Source organism: Phycodurus eques, chromosome 12 (genome assembly GCF_024500275.1).
Source record: "Phycodurus eques isolate BA_2022a chromosome 12, UOR_Pequ_1.1, whole genome shotgun sequence".
Taxonomy (NCBI): domain Eukaryota; kingdom Metazoa; phylum Chordata; class Actinopteri; order Syngnathiformes; family Syngnathidae; genus Phycodurus; species Phycodurus eques.
This window is the reverse complement of record NC_084536.1, coordinates 14,170,088-14,193,870: the sequence shown is the minus strand read 5'-3', so window position 1 is coordinate 14,193,870 and position 23,783 is coordinate 14,170,088. Positions and strand designations below refer to the sequence as shown.

At 41.9% G+C, this 23,783-nt stretch overlaps 1 protein-coding gene across 2 annotated transcripts in view; it reads right to left on the bottom strand.

Moving 5' to 3' along the window:
* Positions 1 to 23,783, bottom strand: part of myo10l3 (myosin X, like 3) — a 93,809-nt gene that overhangs the window by 7,527 nt on the left and 62,499 nt on the right. For both annotated transcript variants that reach the window (XM_061691563.1, XM_061691562.1), the window contains 13 exons: positions 19,566 to 19,672; positions 11,455 to 11,823; positions 10,330 to 10,363; positions 8,152 to 8,910; positions 6,816 to 6,939; positions 5,100 to 5,343; positions 4,889 to 4,984; positions 4,061 to 4,154; positions 3,737 to 3,792; positions 2,823 to 2,965; positions 2,543 to 2,737; positions 1,730 to 1,887; positions 1,326 to 1,449 (listed from right to left, as the gene is read on the bottom strand). In XM_061691563.1, coding sequence (XP_061547547.1) covers positions 1,326 to 1,449; positions 1,730 to 1,887; positions 2,543 to 2,737; positions 2,823 to 2,965; positions 3,737 to 3,792; positions 4,061 to 4,154; positions 4,889 to 4,984; positions 5,100 to 5,343; positions 6,816 to 6,939; positions 8,152 to 8,910; positions 10,330 to 10,363; positions 11,455 to 11,823; positions 19,566 to 19,672 — 2,503 coding nt within the window. The remainder of the gene's footprint in view (positions 1 to 1,325; positions 1,450 to 1,729; positions 1,888 to 2,542; positions 2,738 to 2,822; positions 2,966 to 3,736; positions 3,793 to 4,060; positions 4,155 to 4,888; positions 4,985 to 5,099; positions 5,344 to 6,815; positions 6,940 to 8,151; positions 8,911 to 10,329; positions 10,364 to 11,454; positions 11,824 to 19,565; positions 19,673 to 23,783) is intronic.

Sequence of the window (23,783 nt, the reverse complement as noted above, 5' to 3'; positions counted from 1 at the left end):
TGTTTAGAGTTACAGTGTACAGGAGGTCCTCAGTTTACAAGGTTTCAAGGATCCAAACCACGCCTAATAAATTAGTTTACACAGTAGCTTAAGGATATGTGGTCACACGGCACAAGAAGACATGCTCAGATACAGACGTACTCACTGTTTTTTATTTAATTGTTTTATATTTTTGGCCTATAAGCGTTTTAAATACAAATATTTGCTGTATGTGACTTAACAGTGGTGCGTTGACTTAAAAGTGTACCAGCTTACTAGTCGATTTTTTTGCTTTGTGTTAATTGCCCAAATTTGAGTCACGGGCAAGCTTCAGATATGTGGCTACCCGAGTGAGTCGACAAAAAAAAAAAAAAAAAGTAATATATATATATTTTTTTTTACCTCTGCCTTTACTATAGTTTTTATATGGCTCCGGTTTCCTCCCACATCCCAAAAACATGTATGGTAGGTTAATTGAAAACTCTAAATTGCCCGTAAGTGTGAATGTGAGTGCGCATGGTTGCTTATTTATATGTGTCCTGCCATTGGCTGGTGATCGGTTCAAGGTGTACCCCGCCTCTCGCCCAGAGTCAGCTGGGATAGGCTCCAGCACGCCCGTGACTAGTGAGGATAAGCGGTATGGAAAATGAAAATGTTTTTATACAATACAGTGGTATTCTTCTTGAGGTCTACTGTTAGAGCACCTTGTTGTTGGTCGTGAGTGCGCGCACCTCACAGAGAGTAAGGCGGAAGAGTGAGGTGGTAAAAAAGGTCCGCCTTGACATCCAACGGGTAGTCTGGGGCTTCCGGCTGGCGTGGCCGCTTTAGAGTGCCTCGTTATCGGCCGTGAGTGGGCAAACGTCACGGAGAGAAGGTGGAAAAGCAAGGGTTTTAAACAAGTCTGACTTGATAGGCGGCGTGTGGACCAGGGCTTCGGGTTGCTACAGCTGCTTTAGAGTGCCTCGTTGTCACGATGTGGAAAAGCCCTGCAACGACCAGATGGGATATAATCCAGCCACTAAAGGCTTTAAACGGATATATTTTTGTGGCTCAAACATGTAGTCACTGTCTGTGAAGGCATACGAAAGATGCTAGACAAACTAGCCTCCATTTTTTCCAGGGCGTAGTACTGGTATTTGATTGACAGTTGAGCGGGGCGTTGTTTCAGTGGACACGCCCACAGCATTTAAGAGCAAAGAGAACGGGTGGATTTTTTACGCTTTTGAAGCCTCATTTTACATACTTGTCGATTTTTATAATCATTCAAATTTGCCAGGTTTGTTAACAACACTCTTCTCTGAGGTGTGTCAAATTTAGAAGACTGTATCAAAGTGTCAACAACTCACAGTGGATGCTGACATCGCCGTAAGGCAGAGGTAAGAGTGGGGAGTGCAAAGGATGCTGGGTGTATCTCAGTATGGGGTTCCTCCAGTACGTCTGCTCCACCGCCTCCACATTCAAACTGCTCTCCTAAGGAACAAAAAAAAAAAAAAAAAAAAAAAACAGCAGATCAGTGCTCCAGAACTGCTTCAAACTCAGAACAGTACGCACATCACCGCAGTACATCCAGTAAAAGGGGCAGGAGGCAAACAATAGTGTTTTCACAACACACATAGTGAGTACCTCACTTTACTACACAGTGTCCCTGCCAGAGACTTGCATGGCTGAAAAGAGTTGTTTCAAGCATATTAATGCCGCATAACTGTAATGTGTTAGTGTAGCCATAATAACCGAGGCACAAAAACCCAACCTTAATGTCCCTGATGAGTTGCTGCGTTGGTGTTTCGATGGGAACTTTGCTGTCTATGGCTCCCTGTATGGCATTTGTCCACCGCATGGCTTCGTTCAGCATTTTGGTGTACAGGCGGTATGAGTGTTTGCGTCCATGGATGATGATATTCCAATACCCTGCGATAGGAATAGAAACAGTTCACAATTCATTAGCACAGTGATTGTCAAAGTGTGGTACACAAAACAATCATTGATGCAGTACAGTTCAGTTGTATTTAACATTTTTAGGACAATAGATTTGCATTTAATCTTTAAGAACTGTTTGTTGTCAAACTTTTATTTAGGTATCAGCGTTATTCCAAATGGATGGTAACTTATATGCAATGCATTTTAAATGAATCATTTAATCATTGAAGTACAGCTTTTTATATTTCCTTATATTGTATTTCAGCTCAGTGCTGATTTTAAAATTGCATATTGTTCTAAAAAGGACACTTCTCGCCTAAAGTGAGGATGAAGGCAGGCTGTGTCGTGGGCACAGAGTTGGACAGCCATCATGGAAAATCCACAGCATCCACTGCACACTACCATCTCCAGACAAAGGAGCAGCTTCAGTGACAGGTGTATTTTTTAAAAGACTTGTGTATAAGTTGTTTAATATATATATATATATATATATATATATATTTTTTTTTTTACATCTTTAAGATCTTTGTTTTTTTTTTTTTAATTCCCCATGCCTACTTTGCCTTGCGTTGGTGTTTTTTATTTTGTATTTTTTTTTTTTTTTGTGTTGACCCATCTACCTATCTCAAAGGCTGACTGAACTAACCAGTGTCCTTGAAGACCTTTTCGTCCGGCTGGACCACAGAACACAAACTATTGAGGACCAGTGTTCCCAGTTTGGAGACACTGCGCTCGGATGACTTGTAGTAGTCCAGGGAGTTGGTGGTTAGGACGAACCACCGCTTCTTCAGCTTTAGAGATGTGCTTTTCACCCCCGACTTCATCTCTTTATGCAGCCAGCCTGTGGGAAGAAAACCATTATGTATTAGGGTATTAGCTTTCATTTTATTATTGTTGATATATTTTGTGTCTGACTGCTGGCTGACCTCTGACTACAAACTCCTGTCCATCCCCTCTGGAGTCTCCCTTGGATTTCTGCAGCAGGCCGATCCAGTGGTGCATCTCTTCGGGTGTGTCCGTGTTGCAGTGGATCACCCGGTTGGCGGTGATGATCACAAATGAGTTTGGTCTAAAAACGTCAACACGTCACTTTACTATATACAGTAATGAGTACTCAAACATTGTAAATACAGTGGTACCTTGACCTATGAGGTTTATTTGTTCTGTGACCAAACTCATAACTCGATTTAGTTCTCTTACTTAAGCAATTGAAATGCCATTATTCCATTTAAGCCCCCCAACACCACCACAATTATATGTTACGTTTGCAATAAAAAATAGCACTGTTTTGTTTAAACACATAATAAAAGAGTCTATAAAGAAATACAATTATTTTATAAAGTGTAATTACTGTATATACTGTAGAATTTGTGTGTTGGATGTGTGCCTTTCAGGGGCGTGGCCTAATGAGTGACATTAGGAGCTGGAGTCGGGTTGCCACTTAGTCTGCGTGTGAGATTGGCCGTGAGTTGTGGCCTATAGCAGCTCCTTACGAGTGTTCTCATTTCATATTTGACCGTTTGTCCCGTTCATTAAACAGCTGAAAGTGCATCAGCGACTGTGGGGCCTTGCCCACATGCGAGGGCATTACAGTACCTTAATAGTTTTTTTTCTTTCTTCACATCACTCGAGCAAGGACTCATTATTTATGTGTGAAAACTATTTTAAAAATATGACATTATTTAAAATTAAAGGTTTAAAATTAAAGGCCTTGCCCCAATAAATATCTCAACTCTGTGCTTAGTACTATCGTAACTAATGTCTGTGACCGCTACAGGAGGAAATGCAGTAAATCTGTACTACTGTACGACGTAGGCTACAATTTCTGGACCATGCTTACCTGTCCGGGTTGTCTGATGCACAGGCCGAATCAATTAAGCCCACATCTAGCGTGCCCTGGGTGGTCGGAAGACGTGAATACAATTATGCATAATCATGGTAACTATTGATGAAATAATGTTAACTTCATGAATGAATTTAAGATTCAACAAAGAGGTCTCTGCACTACTTCTGTACTTAGGGTTAACTGCAATGCAAATGACTTATTAGGTCTGAATCTGCATCATATTTCATCCATTCTTCATTATTATTGGTCAGAAGAGGAGCTGAAGTCAGGGGGGGGGGGGGGGCGCAGTGGGGAGTGTTGGGGTAGAAAAGCACTAACCACAGCATTCTTTGGGTTGGCCTGTTCGTGGTGCATCTCCATGAGTTGCTCTGAACTGGCGTTGTGGACACGACTCAGTACGCTGAACCAACCACTGGATGCGACCACGGGGAGTTCAGGAAAGTAAACCAGGGATAAAATGTCAGTACAGTTAATTGGGAAATAATATAGCATGACGTTCCATTGGCAACCACAAGGGGGAAGTTTATTTCCAGACACTACTAGCACCAGGAGGTAAAGACAGGCTGGATTTATACTGCAGTGGTGGGAAGTAACAGAGGACAAATACTTCCTCACTGTACTTAAGTAAAACATTTTTCAGTATCTATTTTATTTGAGTATTTTTCTGATGACTTTTTAATTTTACTTCCTACATTTTAACCTATATGTGTACTTTCTACTTTCTTTGCCCTTGAATGCATCATGAACTGTTACCGCGCATACGATCAATCATACATACAGCAGAGGCGACAGACAGACGTATGCTGCTGTGCCAATATTGAGCAAACCAGCCTGCAAGAGGCAAACATCCTTGCACAGATTTTCCAAAAAAATAAATGTAAGTTGAGTAAAACTTTAACACATTGATATTGTAGCCAATGTATGACAAATTAAGAGGTAGCATAAATGTGGTGTGAGTCGGTGATTATTGTCATTACTAATTATTACCCAATGCTTTTTTCAGTCTCTACTAGGGCTCGGTTTTCTTTTCCACCACTTTGGGTGTGGAACTTAGCTCCAGAGATAAACGGGGGTTCACTGTACAGGAAATAAACCGGAATTGGACCAGCAAAATATAAATCCAGCCTTTGATGTAATGAGCAGTACCTGGCATCTTCTGGAGATTCTGCATAGATGTGATAAGTCCTCTCCTCAGTGACAATATTGAGTGCATTTTCCTTTTCATGATTGTCCACTATCTCCCTGTAGAGGACCCGTAGTTAAACAACCAACAAGCTTCTGTCTTTTTTTATTCAAAGTAAAATCTCAAATAGCACCATTCAAGGTAAAAAAAAAAAATCAATACAGTAGATCTTACTTAGCTGTGCGCACATCAATAGTCCCTTTGAGCTTTTCCTCGCTGTCATTTTCAAAGTACATGAGCTTAGACTCCCGTAAGACAAACCAGCGCATCTTCCAGTTTCGGCGCGACAACGTGGACATTCCGCCACCTTTCTTGTAAAGCCAGCCCGACTTGACTGAGTCCTGCTTGGCCCTGAACCACATGAAGGTCTCGTCCTTCAGCACACACCAGCGTCGACGCCACGGGATCATGAGACCACCTGGAAATGGAAGATGGAAATGTTTGTACCCCTGTGATTGGCTGGTGACCGTTAAAGGGTCAGCTGGGATAGGCTCCGGTTCACCCATGACACATAATGAGGATATGCTCTATAGAAAATGGATGGATGGATGAGATGGGAACCATTAGTCCCTTTTACACTGCCTGTAGAAGCCTGCATTTTTCCGACCCTTTCACAGGATTCTCTTCTGTATAAACGGCCCCAACACGGAATGGGGTGGATGAAGTTGCCCTTTTTTTATGGGTCACTGGTCTGTATAAATGGTACTGACACAGAATGGGGGAAGGAGAATTGTGGTTAAAGCACACATCATGCTTTTAACATATTACATTTTTTTTTTTTAAACTGTGGGAGACCCCACATACGACAAGGCAAAAAATATGTGAGCAACAGCATAGCACACAACACACACACGATTTCTGTTGTAGTACCACGACTGTCCTGTGAGAGGCAGCATGGTGCCACAGGGCATCCTGTCTGCCGGAAATTACAATGAAGAAGAAATCGAATACACTCGATACCTGTTATCTGGTAATTACCTTGCAGTTGCAAACTCTTTTCCTTGTTATACATATTGTGGTGAATGACTTGGGGGAATGGTGGAAAATGTACACAATCAGATTTCTTTCTGTATATTCTTAGTAACTGTACGTACATCTTGCTTAAAATGACTAATGACTTATTAGACTGCTGAGTATGTTTGTAGTTGGGGAGATAGTTCCATCTTTCTGTGATAGAAGACAACAATGACTGAGCCCATACCGAAAATCCGTCAATAGGTTTGTTGGGTTGTATAACCTATAGATGTCACAAGATGGCGGCAAAGCACTTTTTTTCCCCCTATGATACAAAGCTTTGGCCTGACTAAATTAACCTCTTTCACGAAACAAGTTTGTGCCAAAGTAATATTTCTAAATTAGAAATGGATTTCGCCTCTGCACAAAAACTGAAAAGCTGAGTTTTTCAATTAACCGCCCCCGCACCAAAAATAAATAAAATAAAAAAATAATCAGTGACTAGGCGAATTAGAATTTCTGCATACCGAATTCTTTAAACAACTACTGAATTAAGCTGCTTTTCAGTGGTTGCTTTTCATACGCTTGAAGCGTATCCAGTCATTAAAAAAAAAAAAATCTCAAATTTGGCCAGATAACTTTATATACCAAACAAGTGGTATGTGAAAGAATCACTGCCTCAGTAGAGTTCAGCTGTATTATACTTTAAGCGCAATACATTTGCATTTCGTCTTTAAGAACATTTAAAAAAATTTTTTTTTTTTACACATTTATTTAAGTATATGTATTTTGCTAGGTGGTACCTTTAACACACAGATTCCACTTTGGTGGGTTCTGTGTCTTTTACGGAAAGGCTTCATACAGTAAATGTCGGGTCTTCTGTTACACTGTGATGCAGGATATTAGTGTGAAAGAGGATTTTATGACCCTACTAACTTTTCATGTAGAGGTAACCGTGGAAGTAGGGAGGGCCGACGCCATTCAGTAGACACAGCCTGCCGTTGGAAACCTCTTCGTCCGTGTCCACATAGCCGTCGTTGTCCTCGTCGCTGTCAATGAACTGAAACAAAAAATGACAGACGCTTTGTCTTTGTGCGCCTTTTGACTTTGGCATGCACACAAGAAGAAACTGTGAATATATCTGTGCACCTGAGAGTTCTGTGCTGAAAATAACATAACTTATAAATAACAAAAAAACTAAATTTGTTACATTTTGATTTGACAGCATAAGAGAAACTTAAGGTGTGTATAACCAACTGACTCACGGCACTTTCACATAGGCAGTACTAAGGATGGGCAAATTTGACTAAATTTATTAGGATTATTGAGAAAATTAATGATCAGTAAATCGATTAATCGATTGTGATCGGTGAGGGAATTGGTAAGCATATCTGCCTCACAATTCGGAGGTTCTCTGAGGTTCGATTTGAATCTTTTCCTTTGTGGAGTCTGCATGTTCTCGGCATCCTTAGGTGAGCATGTGAGTGTGAATGGCTGTTTGTCTCCAAGTGCCCTGAGATTGTTTGCAGAATAATACTACCCGGAGAGAACTGACATCTCCCACCCTCAGAAAGGTTTAGATTGACCTACAATGCCACAAGATGGAGCTGAAGCAATACTTTTATATGACTATATTAGACAGGGCTTTGGCTTGAGCACAAAAACAGCGAATAACAGACGATTTACAGACAAATTTAATTCATAACCCCACTTGCAACTCAAAACACTCTTCTCGCAAATCATTTTTACCCAGTGAAATGAATAGAAAAAAAACAATCCCTTCTAGCGTTTGTGCTCCTTCAAGTGTGTGTGCCTTGGACACCAGGGGGCATATAGACACATACAAAATAATTTCACAAGTGACTCAGTAAGATACAGTATTATTAGTTTTTCGCAGAGGATAAAGAATATATGCCGGTCAGTATTGTCATTTTGTCTGTCTATATGTCTTGTTGCACCTTTTGTGTTACTTAAAGTATTATAACACCGCCACATAGATCCTATTCATTAGCCTGTCTATGGCATTTTGTATTGTGTGTTAGCATTAAGCAAGGAGACATGCAAAGTAATGTGGTTGTTTTAAATAAACAATGTTTCTCTTTGTGTTATGTTTAGTTCAACAATAAGCTTCAACTGGGAGTTGCAACAAAGAGCTTGAAGCCTGTCAAACTGTTCGAAAAATACATTGGCTGAGCTACGGCTCGTATCTCGGAAAAACTCATAGGTCGGGTCACTTGTAAGTCAAGGCACCCCTTCACTAACTTGTTCTCACCGAGTCCGAGCTGCCTTTGTAGGAGTCCAGGCTGTTGTGGGTGCAGGACGACTTGCGTAGCGCCTCCTCATCTATAATGTGGCCATTGTTGATGCTTGCCCCCGAGGTCCTGTGAGCCTCCTCAAACTCCTCCTGGTCGTAGTCCGACTCTGCATCGGGCAGGTTGGAGCAGGACACTTCCTGGCTCAAGGGCTCCAAGTCCGAGCCCTTGCTGTTGGTGATCACAGGAGGAGCAGAGAAGGGATTTTGGGAGTCTGGGATATAATTTAGTCCGTTGGAAGGGGAAGCCAATGGAGGGCTAACCAAGAGTCCCTCTGAAAAGGCCGGTGGAGGCGGGGGAAGGCTTTGGAATACGTCCTTGTCAAGGGACACTTGAGCTGGTGGGGGAAAGTCAGGTAGAGGAACGCACTCGTCCTCAGCGTGGAAACCCTCGTCTGCCTCCTCCTCGGCCAGAGGAGCGGTGGATTCAGTCGGGTCGTGGAGGTTCTCCTCGCTCGACAGCGACGGCTCCAACCCGCCAAAGTCCAAAAGCTCCAGGAACTCTGTAGCCACGCGGGAGGCCTCCTTCTCCAGTCGGTAGATCTCAGCTTCCCGCATCTGCCTTAGATCCTCGTGCGATATCTCGCCCAGAAGAGAGACGCCGTCTTCCTGCTGCCTCTGCAGGCGTTCGATTTCTCTCTCCAGCCGCAGGATCTCCTCCATTTGACGGCTTTCCTCCTCCGTGGTGTGGTTGTAGGACACCGTCTGAGACAGTGCCTTCTGTAGAGAAGATAATGACAGACGACATAAACATTTATGAGATTCATGTTTCTACTGTGGAACCTTGTTTTTTATGATTAATCCATTACAGAAAGTCTGAGTAAAGCCGAAATGTACGAAATCCAAAGCAATATTTCCCAGTGGAAATAATGTAAATCCAATTAATCTGTCCTAGACACCCAAAAATATTCAAAAACAATAAATTGTATAGAGAATAACTATAGCTTTACTTAAAAACAAAGTAAAATAAATATAAATGACGAATGAGGTCGATAACTAAGCAGACAAAATTTAGACAATCCATCCATCCATCTTCTTCCGCTTATCCAAGGTCGGGTCGCGGGGGCAGTAGCTTTAGCAAGGACGCCCAAACTTCCCTCTTCCCAGCAACTTCATCCAGCTCTTCCGGGGGGATCCCGAGGCGCTCCGAGGCCAGCTGGGAGACATAGTCTCTCCAGCGTGTCGTGGGTCGTCCCCGACACGCTGGAACAAGACAAGACTTTTTCCCTCACTCGTGAACAAGACAAGATTTCTTGTGCAATTTGTTTACTATTATTGTTTACTATTATGTGGACAGTGGAGTATACAGTAAATATCGTAGACCAGTGATTGATTAGTGGTACGCAGGCTCTCTCTAGTGGTATGTGAAATACTAGCAGCTCAGTTGTATTGAACTTTTAAGTTCAACTGGTCAATTGGAGACTGCGGTGTATAAATATGCTATACCAATGAGTGACCAGAAGTGGTTTACATCGCCCATATAGTATCAGCTCCACATGCTTGGAACCCCGCCCGCTAGTACCTGGTCAGGCTGGTAGCGTGTTATTGTTCTTCCTGTCACTATACACCGCAGGTATCGATAGATGAAATCAGATACATTAGTTGTAGTAAATAAATAATCCTGACCAATTAAATTGACCAGTAAAATTGGGTAATTTCTTGCACCACAGTGGTTGGGAATAATTGGTCTATGGGATTCATTATAAAATTCCACAACCAAATAATTTTTTTTGCTGGCTTGCAGTAGGAGCCACATAAATCAGCAGAATTGCTCAAAAGGTCATGTAAAAAGCAGGCATGGCTTCTTCTTGCTTGGTAGAATTTATTTGGCACCAAATAAATAATGTGAGCCAGTTTGGGGAAGAAAAAAACAATCACAGTCACATTTGCTGGCACTTTCACTGACAGTAGCAGTGACCTTTTTTTTCTTTTTTTTTTTTCTTTGTTTCAAGCTTTCTTCAGCACAGCACCATCTGTTGGACAACTGTCCCACTTGCAATTCATTAAAACACACACACACACACACACACACACACACACACACACGCACGCTCACACACACACACACACACACACACACACACGCACGCACGCTCACACACACAAGACAACATTGAATGAATGTTTTAGTGTTCTCACCTTCTGACAAGCACCGTTCAGCACCAGTGAGTTCCTGAGGACAAAAGTGTTGTTACTTATTGCTGCTCAAATTTGCTATGGACTATTCATCCATCCATCTGCTTACAAAGGAACTGAACCTAAGCTGCCTGCATGGAAGTTGGGCAAGTGAACCAGCACACCCCCAGTGACTCATTGCTATAGAATAATATAAGGCAAACTGTGCTCTCTCGAAGAAGTAAAAGAAGAAGCGAGAGAGAAGGTCACGAACTAGACTCCAGGAGTAGTCGTTATCACAAAGCAGAGAGAATATATACATGTGAGTATTGTTGTATGTTTTGTTTGTATGCGTTGCTGCACCGTCCGTGTATTAAAAGTTTCTAATTATCGTGGCATCAATGCTAATTAAAATTAGCCCTTCTATGGCATTTTGCATTATAAGTTAGCATTAAGCTAGCTGACTTTTATTAGATGTAATTACATGGTTTGGATGAACATTTTGGTGCTAAATGCATGTGTTAATGCAGTGCATGTACTGAAGGTTTGAAGTACCGTAACATTATGCTATCTTCCATTAGCCCATCTATAGTGTTTCGCATTATAAATTAGCCAGCAGATTTTTGTTAGACAAAATTATATGGTTTGGTTGAACATTTTGTTGTTTAAATACACAATTTTTACTTCTCTTTTGTCTTATGGGTCAGTTTTACAGTTAACTGGGAGTGACAAATAAGCAGCTTGAAGCAAGCACGCTTGGTATCTTATTTGAAGAATTGTGCGTGTCTTCTTTTCATTTCTTCAAAGGGATGTTAAACGATAGTCTCCCATTTCTCCCAACAGCAAGAGTGAGAAGATGTGCTATGGAATACTTTAAAAAAGTATATTTTAATAAGTTTAAATGTGTATTGATAACTTTATAGACATATACTACAATATGTGCTGTACAGTATTCTCTATACATTTTATATTTTCAATGTTTTTTTATGTTTACAATATGTTTAAGAATTGTGTTTAACAAGCTTAACTGTATTTTAATAGGTTCTGATGTGTTTTAAGCATGCGGGAAGGGTGATATATGTTACAGATTTTCACCTCTCGGGTGAGTCTGGAATGTATCCCTGAGATAAACAGGGGTTCACTGCTCACCTTTTAATGTCCTTGTTTTCAGCCTTTTTCTGCTCATCCTCTTTCTCCTTTATAAGCCTCAGCTCCTCCTCGGCCTTCCTCTTCAGCTCCTCATCCAGCAGTCTCTGTCTGTCCTCCTCCTTTCTCGTCTCCTCCTCCATCCTACTTTCCTCTTCCTCCTCTCGGCGCCTCCTCTCTTCTTCCTCCCGGCGCTTGCGTTTTTCCTCCTCCCTGAGTTGCCGACAGAGAGATCGCGCCAGCTGGCCACGGTGGTGCTTCTGCAGGACGACGGAGGCCGAGCGCAGGCGCAGGAAACTACGCCTCCAGAAGTGAGCGCGGTAGTTCTTCTGGATGGTGACAGCACTGGCCAGGGCCCTCTTGTACTGTTTCCTGAGGAGCGAAAAACAGTTTATTATATATGTACAGTACTTTATATTATTTTACTTTATTTAACTTAAATTTTATATGATTTAGAATCTAGATCGGAAAAAAGACCAACAGATACTATGTTTCATATTTTTAAGTACCGTAATGTATAATGCGCATTTGTTTCCCCAAGAAATTGTCAAAAGTCAATCGTGCGCATTATAGATACATATAGGGGGGAAATGAAAAGAATATGAATGTATGCCGCCATCTAGAGGTTATGGAAAAACTGTACACTGTCATTCCAATATGCCACCACCACCTAGAGGTTATGAGAAAGGTGTACACTTTCATTCTAGTATGCCACCGCCACCTAGAGGTTATGAAAAAGGTGTAGCCTGCACTTTCATTCCAATATGACAGGGGTACGTATGACTGCATATATGTACAGTTGTGCTCATAAGTTAACATACCCTGGCAGAATTGGTGAAATATTGTTTTTTTTTTCTTTTTATTTTTTTATAAATATGACTGATGACTGGATAACAACCATCATTAATTTCTTGATGGTTATGTTTTCTTTAATGACAATGCTTTTCTGAAATGCTTGACCGTTTAATTTGAATCCCATTAAAATAAAATAGTTTTTCGCTTGGCCCATCATGTTTTCATGTCAGAAAATGGATGGATGGATGGATAACAAAATACAAATACTTCTTCATGTTTTGATTATATGGGTAGAGGCAAAATCTTGCATTGTAAAAATGCATTATACATAGGTAGAAGGGTTTTCCACAATTTTGAGATCAACTTTGGGGGTGCATAGAATACATGGGTGCACATTATACACGAGCAATTACGGTATTTGTAATTTAGCAGGTCATGCTTTGCCTTGTGTTATTTTCATTGTCTCGCTTTCCCTCTCCATTGCTCTATACATCCATCTCTCTATCCATCCATACATCCATCCATCTAATGTTATCGTGCTATTGCTCTATACAGCTATAACTATTTCTATCTCTCACTGTATTTATCTGTTGCTCCATCACTCCATCCATCTATCATATCAATATTTCTAGCTCTTGTTTTAGCCAGCTACTGATGTGTACCTACTGTATCTATCGTTATATCTGTCGCGCTATCAATCAGTCGCTCTATCAATCAATCAATCACTCCATCCATTCACCACTCTATCCATCTGTCCATTGGTCTACCACTCTATTACTCACTCAATCTACCTACCTATCTATTTCTTGCACTTCTTTCTGATGAGGACGAAACATAGCCGCTGTCAACATGGCGTGTTACCACAAGCATATTTGTGACATTGCAGAACTCACGCCCACTGGCATCCTGAGTTTAAATAGACAGGGCTCGTAACACTGTGTGTTTACAGTCTGATGAGTATGCGGTTGTGTGGGTTGTTGTGTTTAGCCCTGTGACTAAGCTGAGTCGCCTGCACTCGCGCGCGTGCGTGCGTGCACACTGGACACGCGCACGCACCATAAACAAGTCAAGGCCCACACACAATGCGATGACCCTTTCACCCCGCGCTGGGCCCCCATCACCGCTGTAATCACGCAATTGGCCTGTGACTCATGTCGGGACGGCGATACTGTTACATATAATAACACAAAGGCTGCAATTGTGGCTTTGGCGAACATTTCAGGCCGCTCTGTCTTTTTAGTCAGCTCTGAATGGAACATAAAAATGTTGTAATGCACCTTGTTTCACCACTGTACACTGTGTTGTCATTTATGTCAAATTGACAGAAGAATTTCAGACGTGGAAAGCATTCATCGAGGATGTTAAAGACCCTGTAATGTGAAATTCTAGATTTATTTCCGAAATACATGTTTGAAGATAATTGCTGAAAATGTGCAAAGACTGAGAACTACATGTACAGATCCTTTCCAAATAATTTGAATATCATGGAATATTTATTTCCATAATTCCATTCAAAAAAGTTAAACTTTCATAAATACACATTCAGGGCCCACAATTTTCAAAAATTCAAGTATTTATTTGTTTAGTTTTACATAATTTGGGCTTCCAGCTCATAAAACCCATGAAATCAGGAATTAAAAAAATTTGAATACCATCAAGAAATCATTTGCTTCTCAGTTTTTGTAGAAGAAAAAACATAAAAATAAATAAAAAGGAAATTAGGGTCACATAAATCAATCAAAATATGGTACTTTCTAAACGATCCGTTAATGTTCAATGCTTGGTTGGGAATCCCTTTGTTTTAATCACTGCTTTGATGTGCCGGGGCATTGAGGCAATCAGCCTGTGGCATTACCTGGGAGTTATGGAAGCCCAGATTTCCTTGATGCTTGCTGTCAGTTCTTTTTTGTTTTTGGGTCTGGCGCCCCTCATTTTCCTCTTGATAATAACCCAAGGATTCTCAATGGGGTTTAGATCCGGCAAGTTGGCTGGCCAGTTAAGCACTGTGATGGCATGGGCATCAAACTAGGTTTTGGTGCTTCAGGTGGTATGGGCAGAAGCCAGGTCCTGCTGGAAGATGAAATCTGCATCGCCATACAGAACCTCAGCAGAAGGAATCATAAAGTCCTCTAAAACGTTCGGGTAAACTGTTGCGGTGACCTTGGATTTACGAAAGCAGAGTTTACCAACACCTGCACTGGACATTGCACCCCAAATCATGACTGACTGTGGATATTTCACACTGGACCTCAAGCAGCTTCGATTCTGTTCTTCAACCATCTTCCTCCAAACCCTTGGACATGGATTCCCGAATGAAAGGCACACTTTACTTTCATCGGAAAAGAGGACCTTGGACCACTGCCCAACAGTCCAGTAGTTCTTCTCCATGGCCCAGGAGAGACGCTTCCTACATTCGCTCAGGCTCAGAAGTGACTCCCGCCTCATTCCACTCTTTCTGGATCTGTTTGATAATCTGCTGAAGCCCACGGTCATCTCTTTTGCTGGTGCATCTTCTCCTGCCACTTTTGTCCTTCCACTGGACTTTCCATTGATATGCTTGGACACAGCACTCTGTGAACAGCCAACCTCCTTAGTTATGAACGTTTGTGGCTTACCCATCCGACGGAGGGTATCAATGATAGTCTTATGGCCAGTTGTCAAGTCTGCAGTCTTCCCCATATTGAACCCAACTGAGAAAATTGAACCAAACTGAAGCAATTTAATGACACCTGGGGAAATCTGCGCAGGTGCTTTGGGTTTAGTAGATGATTATTGCGACACTCCGTTTAGAACATTTATGGCTTGCAAAATTTGGGCTGATTTCTTCACAGTATTAAAATTTTTTGAATTCCAGATTTGATGGGTTTTATGAGCTGGAAACCCAAATTATGTAAAAATAAACAAATAAATACTTGAAATTGTTTACATCGTGGGCCCTGAATCTATCCATCCATCCATTTTCTGAGCCGCTTCTCCTCACTAGGGTTGCGGGCGTGCTGGAGCCTATCCCAGCTGTCAACGGGCAAGAGGCGGGGTACACCCTGAACTGGTTGCCAGCCAATCGCAGGGCACATACAAACAAACAACCATCCGCAATCACATTCACATGTACGGGCAATTTAGAGTCTTCAATTAACCCCGCATGCATGTTTTGGGGATGTGGGAGGAAACCGGAGTGCCCGGAGAAAACCCACGCAGGCACGGGGAGAACATGCAAACTCCACACAGGCAGGGCCGGGGTTTGAACCCCGGACCTCAGAACTGTGAGAGCAGACGCTCTAACCAGTCGGCTACCGTGCCGCTTCCTTTTACCATTATTCGTGTTATTTTCTTTCTTGAGTTAGACCCCTTTGTGTGTTTCCCTTTAGATCCCTTTAGATGTCATTAAATATACTATAAAATTCCACTCTTGGCAGTATTTTGTGTGTGTGTTCTGAGTTTAAGTAAACCTCTGTCATCTAGAACAACAAATTTCATAAAGTGTAGCAACCTTCAGATTACGAAACTGATAAAAAGGTTTCTCGTCCATCCATCCATCCATTTTCTGAGCCGCTTCTCCTCACAAGGGTCGCGGGCGTGCTGGAGCCTATCCCAGCTGTCATCGGGCAAGAGGCGGGGTACACCCTGAACTGGTTGCCAACCAATCGCAGGGCAGGTTTCTCGTCATTTTTCCTAAATTTTATACTTATAAAAAGTGCCCTTTCGGAGACATTAGTGTGATTTTAACAATTAAATTTAAAATGACGATAGCAAAAGCAAGCGTTGCTTCCGGCTTATTCTTTTCTCCTAAATTCATAAAATTTCTATTTGACCAATATATGCTACAATAGATAGAAGGGGTTTCCAGAATTTTGAGGTCAACTTTGGGGGTGCGTGTTATACATGGTTGTGCATGATACACGAGAAATTACGGTAACGTTCTTCAGTTTGAACATTGAATAACTTGTCATTGTAGTGTATTCAATTAAATATAGGTTAAAAGGATTTGCAAATCTTTGTATTTTGTTTTTATTTATGTTTTATACAACGTCCCAACTTCATTGGAATTGGGGTTTCTAAATGGGTTTTCACAGTAAGTCAACATAATATTGTCACTAAAGTCACTGACGCCAACCCAAAAAGCATTTTAATTTCCTATATATGACACAAGATGGTGGCAAAGCACTTTATTTCTATTAGACGAAGCAATGGCTTAACTGAATGAAACTCTCTCTCTGAGTTTAACAGTTCCTTGGCTCCAAAATATTGCTTTAGATTGCTTTAATATTTGTATATTACACATGACCTTTTGGCCTGAGCACAAAAAAATGTGAAAACACAAATATGGGGGGGGGGGGGGTTCCTCTGTAATAGTTATTGCATATATATTTGATTTGCTGTCAATATTACATCACAGTTGCACCCTGACTGGTGTTAAACTCTTTTGGCTGGCACACTAAACAACTGTGCCTGTTAAACTGTTTTGTTTCAATTAGATATGATAAAAGCTGTCTGGCAGTGTCAGTCAGAAGTGAGTATTATTATCATTGTAAAGGTAGGCCTTTTTTAATTAAATGTAGCTCCTGTGCATGTTGTAACATTATAACTTTAGACGACGTGCCCAAAGGTATGGCAAGCCATCTGAGCATTTATTTGATAACCTTGATATCCAGCTTAAGGCGCATGTAGGCTACTAGTACTCTCTCCATCCTCAATAGTTAGACAATTCAGCGCACTAGTAGGATATCGAATAAATGCTCAAACGGCTTGAAGCTTGTACTAGTAGCACGCAGTTATCAACTCGTGCAAAATTTTGCCTCACTATTAACATATACAACTTCTTACTAGTATGCCAAAGTTATCCTACTAGTGAGGACAAAGAGCGTACTGGTACATGTACCTTATTCACTGCTGTGGACATTTCTATTCATCAATTGGAATCCTACCGCTTACTAACACCATCTTATATTTTTGCCAAGTAAGTTTTTCAACGGGTAGACGTGGAAGAGGGTCTCGTCCAGCTTGTCTGTTGATCTCAGAGTTGTTAACCAATTTAATGACTACCAGATCCCTGAAAAAGGTGGTGTTGCTTCACTTTGTTTTTTAAATCAGCATAGCTTTTGAGGAGAAGATAAAGATTAGGTGCTGAATCGCAGCTTGTCAGTTTGCTAGTGGGAGAGAAATGCCAACTCGTTGGAAGCCGCACAAGTTTCGGCCCCTGACACTCGAACAGCGTATGGAAATGTATGGTATAGACAGAGTATGTGTCGTGGCAAGTTGTGGAACGTGTGTGCCACGATTGTGAGAAAAGATGACGCAGTTCACAGAGTGAATGATTAACGCCATGTAAAAATGCCAAACTCGAACCATGCTCATGTGTCAGCATCCCTCACGGAGTTTCTTAACTGTGTATATTATTTTGCCATCAAAAGCCCTTTCTTAGTCTTAATTTAGTTGCTTTGTAGTTTGAGGTGTCACAAAAGCAAAAAATATTAGCGTCAGTCACATTTTTCACAAAAAGCTTATTTTCTCTGCTCTGAAACCAACCCGTTTACTGCTAATTACTAAAATAATTGTTTTCATTTTTTTGCTGGAAGAAGAGAGTTGACTCTTTTAATAGGTTCAGTGCTTATATTATCACAGAACAATATTCTGTGGGTCTTGAAAGATCAGTCAAAACTCTCTAAAGCGGCTGGCAATATGGGGAACTGCTTTGAAAAGGACTGGCAGCAAATAATCATTAACTTAGAATTTTATGGCTGCAACACGTTCCAAAAAAGCTGGGACAGGTGGCAAAAAAGACTGAGAAAGTTGAGGAGTGCTCATCAAACACCTGTTTGGAACATCCCACAGGTGAAACAGGCTAATTGGGAACAGGTGGGTGCCATGATTGAGTATAAAAGGAGCTTCCCTGACTTGCTCAGTCATTCACAAGCAAAGATGGGGCGAGGTTCACCTCTTTGTGAACAAGTGCGTGAGAAAATAGTCCAACAGTTTAAGGACAATGTTCCTCAACGTACAATTGCAAGGAATTTGGGGATTTCATCATCTACGGGCCATAATATCATCAAAAGGTTCAGAGAATCTGGAGAAATCACTGCATGTAAGTGGCTCCAATTAATGCATGTTTTTGGGATGTGGGAGGAAACCGGAGTGCCCGGAGAAAACCCACGCAGGCACGGGGAGAACATGCAAACTCCACACAGGCGGGGACGGGGATAGAACCCCGCACCTCAAAACTGTGAGACTGACGCTCTAACCAGTCGGCCACCGTGCCGCCGGTCTGACAAGTCAACATTTCAAATTCTTTTTGGAAATTGTGGACATTTGTGGTCATGTCCTCCGGGCCAAAGAGTAAAAGAACCGTCCGGACGGTTACGGACGCAAAGTTCAAAAGCCAACATCTGTGATGGTATGGGGCTGTGTTAGTGTCAATGGCATGGGTAACTTACACATCTGTGAAGGCACCATTAATGCTGAAAGGTACATACAGGCTTTGGAGAAACATATGCTGCCATCCAAGCAACGTCTTTTTCATGGACGCCCCTGCTTATTTCAGCAAGATAATGCCAAACCACATTCTGCACGTGTTACAACAGCGTGGCTTCGTAGTAAAAGAGTGCGGGTACTAGACTGGCCTGCCTGCAGTCCAGACCTGTCACCCATTGAAAATGTGTGGCGCATTATGAAGCGTAAAATATGACAACGGAGACCCTGAACTGTTGAACAGCTGAAGCTGTACATCGAGCAAGAATGGGAAAGAATTCCACCTACAAAGCTTCAACAATTAGTATCCTCAGCTTTTTTGGAACGTGGTGCAGCCATAAAATTCAAAGTTAATGATTATTTGCTAAAAACAATACAGTGCATCAGTTTGAACATTAAATATCTCGACTTTGTTGTGTATTCAATTAAATATAGGTTGAACATGATTTGCAAATCATTGTATTCTGTTTTTATTTATGTTTAACACAACGTCCCAACTCCATTGGAATTGGGGTTGTACATGGACCTTAAGCTGGTTATCGAGGATATTGACTAAATGCTTAAACAGCTTGCCAGACGAGAACAGATTTAAATGCTGAACACTCCGCCTTTGTCAGGTAGAGGCGCTGGCACTCACATGATTACGATTTATTAACCGCGCGTAGACAAGTGCATCCATTGTAGCCGAAATTGAATTAAGAGTCCTGCTCCAAACATTTTAAATATTTTTTTTGCATCATCCCGGTTACCAGCACATGCACAAACGTGCCCGAACGCATGCACATAATCCCCCAGACCTCCACTTATACAGAAGCTTCACAAAACAAACACTGACAACTGTCACTGCCACTCACCTTGCCACATAACTGAGGATGTGGGCGCGGATCACCATGCCAGCCTTGTGCCGCACCTCCTCCCTCTCCTTCTCCAGCCTTTGCTCCAGGGCCTCCTTCAGGAACACCTGCAGGACGAACAAACCGTGGATGGGGGGGGGGGGGTTAGTTCCCTTTTTTCTCTTTAGGCGGCCACACTGTGTTTGTCTGGAAGCTGTGGTGCAGCCGAGGCTTTTAGCAGACTCCTGAGTGCCCTCCTCCCTCCGGAGCTTCGGGCAAGAGTGGCGCTGCAGAGCTGCTGCTGCGTATGACGCTGCTCTTGCTGCTGCACAGCCTCATTGTGTGCACTTCCTGAGCATTTCCCCGCGACTGGTGTGCAGAGGCAGTGAGGGGAGGGAAAGGGAGGGATGGGTGGAGGGAGGGAGGGAGGCACAGTGGCGGGAGTCCAGAAAAACGCAAGCCACACCCCTGCTTGCTCTCAGGAAGGAAGAAATAAGAGTTTGGTTAACCCTTTGCAAGCTCGCAGGCACTTTTCCCCCCAAAAGTTGTGGGTAGGGACATGGGAAAGGGCACCATTATGTCATCTGATTACTGCCAGTGTTTCTCAAACTTTTTACACCACCTGAAAAAAATACTTGGCTCTCCAAGGTACCACCATCATAACCGACTTTAAAATACTATGGTTAGTAAGCCTAAGTGTTTTAGTCCTAAAAAGTACATTTAATAATATCGTCAGCCACAAACGTTATGCACCGTTTGAACAATGGCACAGCGCTTAAATACAGAAAAATAGAAAAAAAAAAAACTTAATTCAATTACAATGTATTGCACATAAAAGTTAAATCACAATTGAAACTAAATAAATGTTTAAAAACAAGTATTTAAAAATGAACAGTTCTTAAAAATTAAGTGCAAATGACCTGAACATAAAGACCCTGGAAGGTGTAGTCAAAGATTTGTTTCTATATACATTATAAATGTTTGAAGATAATTCCTCTAAACATGTACAAAGTCTGAGAAATATGTTACACTGAATTGTGCCGAGATAGAGCTCTATTTTCATAGACTGCGCAACGTGCGACGGAGCACAAATGGTGGTATATCTTGATTTTTGTGCAAGCGCAAGGGCTCGCTAGTATGTTTGCCAATTTGGCAGACCGGTCGGCGCCAACATGGGCATACCGATGCAACATGGGTGTCTTCCTTGACATCCGCTTTGCGCATGTGACAATTTGGTGGCTGAAAGTCGGTTTAAACAAACGTATGCCTGCTCAGACTGCGTCTAACTTTTGGTCTAATGCAATTTTTGTGAATTAGATCGAGGTGCAGGCAGACAGATTCGCGAGCGGACATCGGACTCTCTGAATATCGGACCCTCTGAATCATTGTATAAAGCAATTTATTATACAGCAAATCATCGATCCCATTGTTATTATCATCATTATTATATATTTTTTAAATCCTCCTACTGGCCGGCACACACGAACGGTCAGCGGTGGAATTGATGCATGAGGTCCGCGGACATATTTAAGTCGCCCGTCGTTAAACTTCAACTGGGAGGTGGAAGCCTCTTTTTTGAAGAACTGTTCACTATCAAACTGTTGCTTGTAAAATGAGTTGAATTGAATTCACTGTCACCACACAGCATTCGAATGTCAGATTTTTGCTCACCAGTCAAAGCAAAAAAAAATATACAACTGGCCACACGATGACTCGCAGCTTGAGAAACTCTTAAGTTGGGTCACTCGTTTCACTTCAAACTTTATTTTGCGCTTGCAGTGCACTCAGAAATGTTCCATTGTGGAAGCCATCAGAAATACTTAAAGCGCAAAACCCTCTTTTAAATACAGCAGCCTCTACTTTAACAACTGTTGCCAAGAGTATGCGCGATCACTATTTGGGATCTTAGTAAATCAGGCCCTAAATACAGCATCATCGGGCCCAGTGTGTCGCTTGCGTTTGTGTCCCAGATGTGGCGTCAATCAAAGGATCCCACAGCTGCAGTGCCGCACTGGAAGAGGAGGAAGCTCCCACTCCGTCCACATCCTTCCCCCATTTCCGTACAACACGCCACACACCTAATCCACGCTCCTAACTCAGCTCTCACACTTCCTCCGCAACACAATCAGCAACTGTATATTTACACATGGATTGTTCCACCTCCAAAGGAAACACAGTCCTTCTCTTTAGTCCTCTTCCCACAACCAACACAACATTAGTCTTAGCTCAAAAACATGACCATGTGCACTGAAGGACACAAAACCGCATCATATAGAGGAGCAGTCATCAAGCTAAAGTTCAAACCGTGGATATGTTACACTGAAAAATGATATTTAGGTGAGACATGACTCCTCCAGAGATGTATACCATGTGCTTCCCTTCGACAGGCATGTGTACATTAGTGGTTTAGCAGCAGATATATATTCATTAAGCAGAGTGTGGTTCACTTCAAACACGCCATATGTATAACGGAGAGTGTGTAGTGTGCCTGCCAGATGGTGTGCAACAACACAAGGCAACTAACAAATATGAAATGGTACAGGGATTTAACATGGAGGGTGAACAACATACAATCTTTGTCATACTCGGGTTAAAACATTTCCCATAATTAATGTGACATAAAAAAACTGTATAAAAATAATGTGGTTGTTCAAGTGTGCACACCCGCTTAGCAATGAGATGTGGCCGTATTCAGAATTAACCACTCACAGTCAAATTCATGTTAAATATGAGTAAGCCCACACCTGCCACTATTCAATGTGCCTCTGATTAACCCAAATAAAGTTCAGCTGTTGTACAACGCTATTTGAAACTGTTCATAATTCACTCCACCTTGAATAAGGCCCAGTTACAGTTAAAGAAAACCAGCCCTAAAGCACAATGCTGCCACCACCATGCTTCACTGTATGTATGGTGTTTATCCATTTTTTAATTATAGCCTAAAAGTTCAACCTTGGTTTCATTGGACCATAACAAAAACTCCCAAACACATATGGAAAAAAAAAACTTTTACATCCTTTTTTGGCGTCACGGTGGACGACTGGTTAGCACATCTGCCTCGCACATCTGCCTCACAGTTCTGAGGACTGGGGTTCAAATCCCGGGCCTGCCTGTGTGGAGTTTAGTTTAGTTTTTCTCCCCGTGCCTGGGTGGGTTTTCTCCGGGCACTCCGGTTTACTCCCCCATCCCAAAAACATGCGTGGTAGGTTGATTGAAGACTCTAAATTGCCCATAGGTGTGACTGTGAGTGCGAATGGTTGTTTGTTTCTATGTGCCCTGCGATTGGCTGGCGACCGGTTCAGGGTGTACCCCGTCTCCCGCCCGAAGATAACTGGGATAGGCTCCAGCAGCCCGCGACCCTAGTGAGGATAAGCGGTAAAGAAAATGGATGGATGGATACATCTTTTTTTGTCTAATTGCCAGCTAAAAGATAACCATTCACCAAATGAAAATGTACTTTAACTCAAAACTTGGCCTGGGAATGATAGTCTGGGTCTTAACAACTGTATATATGTCGTGGTGGAAGTATGTTTTGCCCTTCACAATCAAAAATGCTATTAAGAGGTTAATCATTCATTGAGAAAACAGTAAAAATGAGGTCTTTCTAAGGAAGAGTTAATGATTAAAACAAAGAGCCAGGAGAGAGACTAGTGCACCAAAAAGTGTCCCCTTTAAGCCTCATTGCCCCGATAGCAGGCAGTTTAATCATTATTTGGTGAGCGTCGGGGCGTGAACAATGAGGCCGCCTCTGGATTACTGACTGTAAACGCCAAACAGAGTCGCATGATGGACTTACAGTGAAATTTGTGGAGAAGTCATGAAAAGTGTGTGGTTGTCAACAAGGGAGCAGAACATCTGACCACAACCTGCCAGTAAATTCTTTGGGACGTGAGTCACGCCGGGGGGCGTCCAAACTGTGACACACATTAACAGCCTGAAAATCAGACAAATACTATATTTGGCAAAAGCAAACTATTTTGCCACAGTAAACACTTTGGCTATATAAAACACAAATTATGCCATAGAAAATACTACATTTGCCAAGAGAAACCATCCATTTTACCACTGAAAACACTATTTTGTCTGGGAAAACATTGTATTCTGCCACAGAAAACACTACAGGGTGTCCCAAAAGTCACTATAAATGTCTTTTTTTCTGTTCCGTTTCATGTATCATTTGAACAGATGTGAGGCCATCATCATTTGACAGCGCAGGTTTTGCAGTTTTTGAAAGGACAC